Raw genomic sequence first — 7,538 nt, forward strand, 5'->3', positions numbered from 1 at the left:
AGGCATTTAGTTTTAAGGAATTTAATGTGGGGTAGAAAAGTTAGATGTGAGTCGAAAATAAGACCCAAGAACTTGGCCTCCTTTACTACTTTGATGGGGGTGCCATTCAGAAATAGTTCTGGATCTTTATGCGGTTTGTACTTTCTGCAGAAATGCAAACAATTTGTTTTTGTTATAGAAAATTTAAACCCGTTTTCAAGTGACCATTTTTCAATTTTATTGAGATAGATTTGTAATTGCCTCTCTATTGTATGCATATTTCTACCTCTACAAGAAACATTAAAATCATCCACAAATAGTGATTCATCTACTGAATCACTTAAAACCTTAGAAAGACTATTGATTTTAATACTAAATAAAGTCACAGACAAAATACTGCCTTGTGGAACACCCTGATCTTGATGAAAATAATCTGAGAGGGTTGATCCCACACGTACTTGAAACTGTCTGTCATTTAAAAAATTAGATATAAACTGAGGCAAGCGACCTCTCAACCCAAAAGAATGTAAATCTTTCAAAATACCATGCTTCCAAGTAGTATCATATGCTTTTTCGAGATCAAAAAAGATTGATACTGCATGTTGTTTTTTAATGAAAGAATTTTTTACAAATGATTCCAAACGAACCAAGTGGTCAATTGTGCTTCGGTTTTTACGAAAACCACATTGTATATCAGTAATCAGATTGTTGGTTTCCAAAAACCAAACTAAGCGATTATTTACCATTCGCTCCATGGTTTTGCAAACGCAGCTAGTTAAGGAAATAGGTCGGTAGTTTGATGGATCTGTATGATCCCTCCCAGGCTTTGGAATAGGAACAACTATGGCTTTTCGCCATGAAGGGGGAAATGTTGTGTTATCCAAATATGGTAAAAAATGCCAAGTAACGTTTCGAGACATGATTCAGGCAAGTGTTTTAAGAGTTGGTAATGGATATCATCAGGTCCTGTTGCAGTATCGTGAGCCTGTGATAACGCAGTATGAAGTTCATGTAATGAAAATACCTCATTATAATCTTCACCATTATCAGATTTAAAATTCACTGGTTTCTTCTCTTGGTGTGTTTGATAAGTCTGGAATTTTGGATGATAATTTGAGGAGGACGAATGTTTAGCCAAAGTTTCACCCAACTTGTTTGCAATATCACATTTTTCAGTTAGTATGCTATTATCATTTTTGAGATGCTGAATACTACTGGATTTGGAACCCTTGCCTTTAATTTTTTGGATCATATTCCATACCCTTGACATAGGAGTACGGGAATGTATTTTGGAAACGAAATTTTTCCAAGTATGACGTTTAATGTGTTTAAACGTTCGTCGAGCTTTAGCGTAACTGATTTTTACATTATTTAAGTTATGAACAGTGGGATGAAGACGAAAATATTTCTCTGCTTTCTTCCTCTTTTTCCTAGCCTGTTTGCATTCATCATTAAACCATGGTTTACGGATGTGCGGATTTACAGATGACTTAGGAATAGTTTCATCAGCTATATGTTTTAGTTTGTCTGAGAACATTTTAATTGGATCAGGTACATTCATGAAAAGGTCTGGTTTAAGTTCTATAAGGCATGTGGCCTGAAATAATGGCCAGTTGGCCTTTGAAAAATTCCATCTTGTTACAGGCGGATCATCGGAAGGGTTAATTGCTGTAAGTACTGTAGGAAAATGGTCACTACCACAAAGATCATTATGGACTGACCATTCAAACTCATTATAAACGTTTGAATCAGTGAGTGACAGGTCTAAAGACGAATATGTTCCCGTTCCAGGATGTAAATACGTGTCAGAACCATCATTGAATATACATAAATTATCATCAGATATAAACTCTTCAAGAACTTTCCCTTTACTGTTGGTATCAGGACTTCCCCATAATGGGTTATGTCCATTAAGATCACCCATTATGATACAGGGTTTTGGTAATTGGACATACAAATCTTGAAGATCATTCTGATGGAGAATGGAAGAAGGGGAGATATACAAGGAACAAAGGGTGAGGGTTATATGTAAAGTAAGACGAACAGCAACAGCCTGAAGATTGGTTTTAAGTGGAACAGGGCTATGAATAGTACCATGTCTCACCAATATGGAAGATCCACCAGTGGCTTTGTCACCAGGGGGTGAAAAAGAATGATAAGAATGGTATTTACGCAATTCGAATTTATCAGTTTGTTTCAAGTATGTTTCTTGAAAACTAAATGCTGATGGTTTATAATCCTGTGCTAGTAGTTGTACTTCATTAAAATTGGTCCTAAGTCCTCTGCAATTCCATTGGATTAAGGAATTACTGTTCATTTAATAGCAGGTGGTAGTACTGGGGACCGACTTTTCCCCTTCCGAGGCGAACTGCTTCTATTTCGCGCACGGGGATGAGGAGAGACGTCCATGTCTTCTAAAAGTTGAAACTTGTTATAGACTTGTACAGGATCACGTGATCCCTTTTGTACTCGATCAGATTTTTGTCTATAATCTACTTTATGACAAGGATTTTTCACTGCAGGAGATACTGTTTGTGAGTCAGTCTGGCAAGCTGATGTTGCATGATTCTTATCAACAGCAGAATCTGATGTACTTAAAGTATGTTTGTCAGCTTTAACACAGGTAATATCTGTCTGACATGAAACAGACTGAACAGATTTAGCATGAGGGCGAGCAACGACAGCAGAGTATGTTATACTTGATGACTGAGGCGAGGCTGCATTTACTAAACGTTTTGCCTCATGATAGGTGACATTCTTTTGAGTTTTGATTTTGATAATTTGATATTCACGTTTCCAGATTTCACATGACTTTGATGAAGACATATGGTCTCCAAGACAATTAACACATTTTGGAGAAGACAAACAGTCAGAACCTTCATGATCTTCTTCACCACATCTGTAGCATGTTGCACGATTCCTGCAAGATTGGGCACCGTGACCAAACTTTTGACACTTGTAACAACGAAGTGGATTTGGAATATATTGCTCCACTTCGATATTACAATATCCAGCTTTGATATACTTTGGGTGTTTCGGTTGTGAAAAAGAAATCAAATAAGTATTTGTATTGAAAGTTTCTCTGTTTTTCTTAAAAGTGAATCGTTTGACATGAATGACTCCTTGATTTTGTAGTTCAGTGGCGATTTCTGTTTCACTCATGTGGGCAAGCCACCAGTCTCTGTCTCTCAAGATGCCTTTGCTGCTGTTTAAAGACTTATGTGGAGAAACAGATACTGCAGTATTTGCAAGCTGTTTTGTACCTATGAGGGTAGCTGATTGTTTCGCTGTTTTACACTCTATGAGGAGAAACCCAGATCTAATTTTTGTAACAGCTTGTACATCACCAACAAGTCCATAAATTGCTTTTGATGTGGCAAATGGATTGAGTTTTAGAGGTTCACCGTCAGTAGAAGACACAACCAAAAATCTACTCCATGTATCCGGTAATCTGTTTGTAGCACTGTCCTCGTCAGAGGACAAACACTCATCTAGTGCTCGTTTGTGTTTTTTGGGTTGAGCCATGGTTAATAATAGAAAGTTCACCATCCCAGCTCCCCACCCTCCACCGAGTATCACATGGACAATGCTATATACCAGTGGCTCTCCGACTGGCAGCACCAAGGATACTGGAATGGTATACTCCAGCAGAAGATTAATTCAAAATTAATCGATCCACCAGATTGGCCCATGAGCCACCGCCTTCTGGGCAAAAGACTCTATGCAAAGTTCAGAACATCAGTATTCAAATCTAAAAGTTTTATGTGAATGAAAAAGCCAAGGCCAAAATTGAAACAGTACAAAATCAAATCTGTGCAATTACATAAATAATCCACGCACAGGGCTTGGCATGACCAGCCGATTGGTCGAACCGGGCCCATTCGACCACCCGTCTAGGCGAAGTCAGGGCCAAAATGGTGTATTGAGCAACAGGAACACGGTTACAGGTCCCTATTGCCCTCAACCACCAGGATCCCTTCCTCCGCCGACACAGGGCCGCAACCCACGGCAAACGGGTTGGTGGACCAAATATCCCCCCGGATCCACTACGGGGGTGTCGGCGAGCTCTTAGCGTTACCCAGCACCCACCACGAGGAGGTGGCTCGCCACGGGTGCCTGGCCTTTAAGGAGCAGACAATCGTTTTTCTGGTAGAGGAAGTTTCCACTTCATAACATGCGCATAACACTTGCTGTAACGATCGGCAAATTGGGTTACCAATACGGAAATGGAAGCTTGTTCGGTAATACCCGACACCGCTCTTGGCTATGTTTATTATAATTGTAAACAAATACTTGGTGAAAATACGGCAACACTGAAATTCCGGTGGAACGCGAGTCTGTATAATTTATCCTTGTTAAACATTGCCCATTGCACCATGTGATATATGGTACCAATGTTCGAAATGTGAAATGGTATCATCGAACTAGCTGAGGCCCCCTAGCCGGTTCTCAAGCATGGCGCTGATCACATGACTTGTTAGATCGAACGTTCAACGTAATGTAACTCTTTTTCAGTATATGGATCCCTTTGAAAAATCACCCGTGTCTATATTAATACGTGAAAATTAGGAGAAAAATTATGGCAGTTGTTCAACTCCTAATGTGATAACATACACATACACGCTAGGCAGAAAACGTTTTCTAAAATTTACAAGTGTCCTGGCAGAGGTGGCTTGAAATTTGGTCACACTGAGTGACGCTCTTACCGGCCACTGCACTAAGGTTCAAGTACAATGGTCATGACGTCATCATCGTCTGTTCTGACGTCACGGGATTCCAGTCGGCTGAGGGCTTGATTATTCTGGCGCAGTGATGCGGTCGTGCCCAAGCCGATGCTGTAAGCTTGGTTTCGAAGAGTCCCAAATATGAATATGAAATATGAATTTTCTAATCAACTCAACACCTTTATTTACAATTAGTCATTTGTATTGTAAATAAATCGCCATAGAACATAATAGAGGGTTTTCAGAGTTATCCCGTGATTCCATACGCGCCGCCATGTTGGTTGTCATTCGCGTCCCCAGCAACCATAGCGTCACTAGCAACTGTCGTCTACTCACACGTCTATCTGCCTCTGCCTGTCATCTAACCATCTGCCATGGAGAATTATGCAAACCTACTCGATAAAGTATCTCGCGCACGATATCTCGAGAAGACTGTTGTGATAGACAACGAAGATCCGTACAGGATTCCCAGATCGGAATGGAGTGACGACCACAAGTATTTGCCGGCAACAAGCTACGTCGACATCGTCAACTATCTGGTGTTCAGCCCAAGTCCTTTTTATAGTTTATCCGACATGAGAAACTACAGGAGTCTGGAAGCATATGACAGATTTGTGTGTGGTTGGGTACGAGACATTGTCTCCTATGTGCATTTATCCGTCCAAGATGGAAAGGCCATTCACGTCGTCATGTCAAAGGTAAGTAAACGTAAACAACAGTTTACCGTGCCGAGAGCCGCTATGCGATCGTATACACATCGCGTCTTTCGTATACAGTTTACCCAAATCAAGAACTGTGTGTTTGGCATATATGCAATGATAATCAAAATAGATAGATTCTGTTTATACTAAGTACAGCAATGTTTTAATTATGGTTTCACTGATTTAATAACAGTAAAATTATGTTGAAATGAAATCCAAGATGTCTTCAGCCTGTTGATAAATATCTGTACATGCTAATTGCCTTCAGCATTATGCAATGAAATGCCTTTGGTGAAATTCAAACATTTCAATCAAGTCTAAATACCATATGAAATAATGTCTGAGCAAAAATTAAATCCTGTACTGTTTTTTTCACAGGTTATGCATTCACAGCGCTTAAATGAAGCTCCGTTACAGCCCTGGTTTATCACTGATGATGCTGGCAAAGTTTTATCGGCTCATTGTAACTGTATGGCAGGTTTGGGTGAATCATGCTCACATGTGGCAAGTATGATGTTTGCTGTTGAAGCTGTTGTCAGGTTGAGAGAAACTGCCACTGTGACGCAGCAGCCTGCATACTGGAAACTCCCAGCTTCTCTTAACAAGATTAACTATGCATGTCTAAAAGACATTGATTTCACCTCATCAAAGACTTTAAAGAAGAAACTTGACCTATCAATAGAATCTTCCACAACATGTTCGACTTTATCAAATGTTCAACAAATCAAGGAATTAAAATCTGCATCGACCGCAAATTTTCAAAGCTTCCTTCACGCTATCAGTGCAGATAGACCATCTTGTCTTGCAGTTCACAGTAATTACAGTGATCAGTATGTACCTGTTCCATTACAACCACAGTTTCCTCAAGTGATCACAGAGCTTTTTGATGAAACAATGGTTGGCATCCCATACAATGATGTATTACAACACTGTCACAATATCTTAAGTCGTTTAAAAATCACATCAGATAAAGTTTTGGCAGTTGAAGCTGCAACAAGAACCCAAGCATCTTCCCCAGTTTGGTTTCAGTTCAGGGCTGGCCGTATAACTGCATCAAAGATGAAGAGTGTCAATCGTACATCACTATCCGACCCCTCGAGGAGTTTGATTCGCCACATCTGTTACCCAACTGAGGTCAAGTTTTCTAATCCAGCTACGAGATGGGGATGCAGCCATGAAGTAACAGCTAGGGACACCTATGAGAAATTGTCTTCTGAGCGTCACCATAACTTCAGTGTTGAGGAATGTGGCTTATTCCTCAGCTGTGAGTATCCACATCTTGGTGCAACTCCTGATGGGATTGTTGACTGTGGTTGTTGTGGAAGGGGCAGTCTTGAGATTAAGTGTCCTTTCTGTGCAAAGGATGACTTTGTTGACAATAGGATTGTTTACTTAGAGGAAGTTAATGGATCACTGCAACTAAAAAGGGACAGTCAGTACTATTACCAAGTGCAAACACAGCTATTTGTAACTAATTATGATTACTGTGACTTTGTTGTTTGGACAAACAATGATGTGTTTGTGGAAAGAATTACACCTTGTCTGGCTTTCTGGAAACCTGTAGCTGAACATGCAATGCAGTTTTTCACATCCATAATTCTACCAGAGATTGTTGCACGGCACTTCTTGAACACCAGTGACAGGGTTGCTCCAGAAAATGTTGATAATGAACTGTTTTGTATATGCCAGAAGCCAGAAGATGGAAGGAAATATGTTGGCTGTGATGGGAAAGAATGTACAGTGAGGTGGTTTCACTTCAAGTGTGTTGGTCTTGTGCGTAAGCCGAAAGGGAAATGGTTCTGTAAAGACTGTTCGACAAGTAACATGCGAAAGAAGCGGAAACGCAACAATGAAGAGTGATGTACTTAAACATTATCTCATCAGTGTAACTTAACATTATGTGCCTCAAGCCTCGCTGACACCAAGCAACTTGTTCTGAGTTCTTATATGACAAACCACCTCCATATTGAAGTGAACTTACTCAAGTCATATTTTGTTGGCACTACACCAAGGCTAACATAGAACAATAACAATCACAGATAACGTCTCAGCATGTTCATATAGATTTATTACTATAAATGACAGATTGTACATGAGCAGTAATTCATAGTCATGTGTGCGATATATTTTCCAT

General features: G+C 39.9%; 1 protein-coding gene across 1 annotated transcript; it reads left to right on the forward strand.

The window, feature by feature from the left end:
* The first annotated feature begins 5,077 nt into the window (after nucleotides 1-5,077).
* LOC137281349 (uncharacterized) lies at nucleotides 5,078-7,264 on the forward strand. Its single transcript, XM_067812525.1, has 2 exons — nucleotides 5,078-5,401; nucleotides 5,783-7,264. Exons 1-2 carry the CDS (start codon nucleotides 5,078-5,080, stop codon nucleotides 7,262-7,264), a joined length of 1,806 nt encoding a protein of 601 aa, XP_067668626.1.
* The last annotated feature ends 274 nt before the right edge of the window (nucleotides 7,265-7,538 follow it).

The sequence above is a fragment of the Haliotis asinina genome, chromosome 4 (genome assembly GCF_037392515.1).
Source record: "Haliotis asinina isolate JCU_RB_2024 chromosome 4, JCU_Hal_asi_v2, whole genome shotgun sequence".
NCBI lineage: Eukaryota > Metazoa > Mollusca > Gastropoda > Lepetellida > Haliotidae > Haliotis > Haliotis asinina.

Coding starts and splice junctions, on each gene's coding strand:
- LOC137281349 (XM_067812525.1), top strand. CDS start 5,078: ATGGAGAATTATGCAAACCTACTCGATAAAGTATCTCGCGCACGATAT. Junction 5,402..5,782: donor TTCACGTCGTCATGTCAAAG/GTAAGTAAACGT, acceptor TTTTTTTCACAG/GTTATGCATTCACAGCGCTT.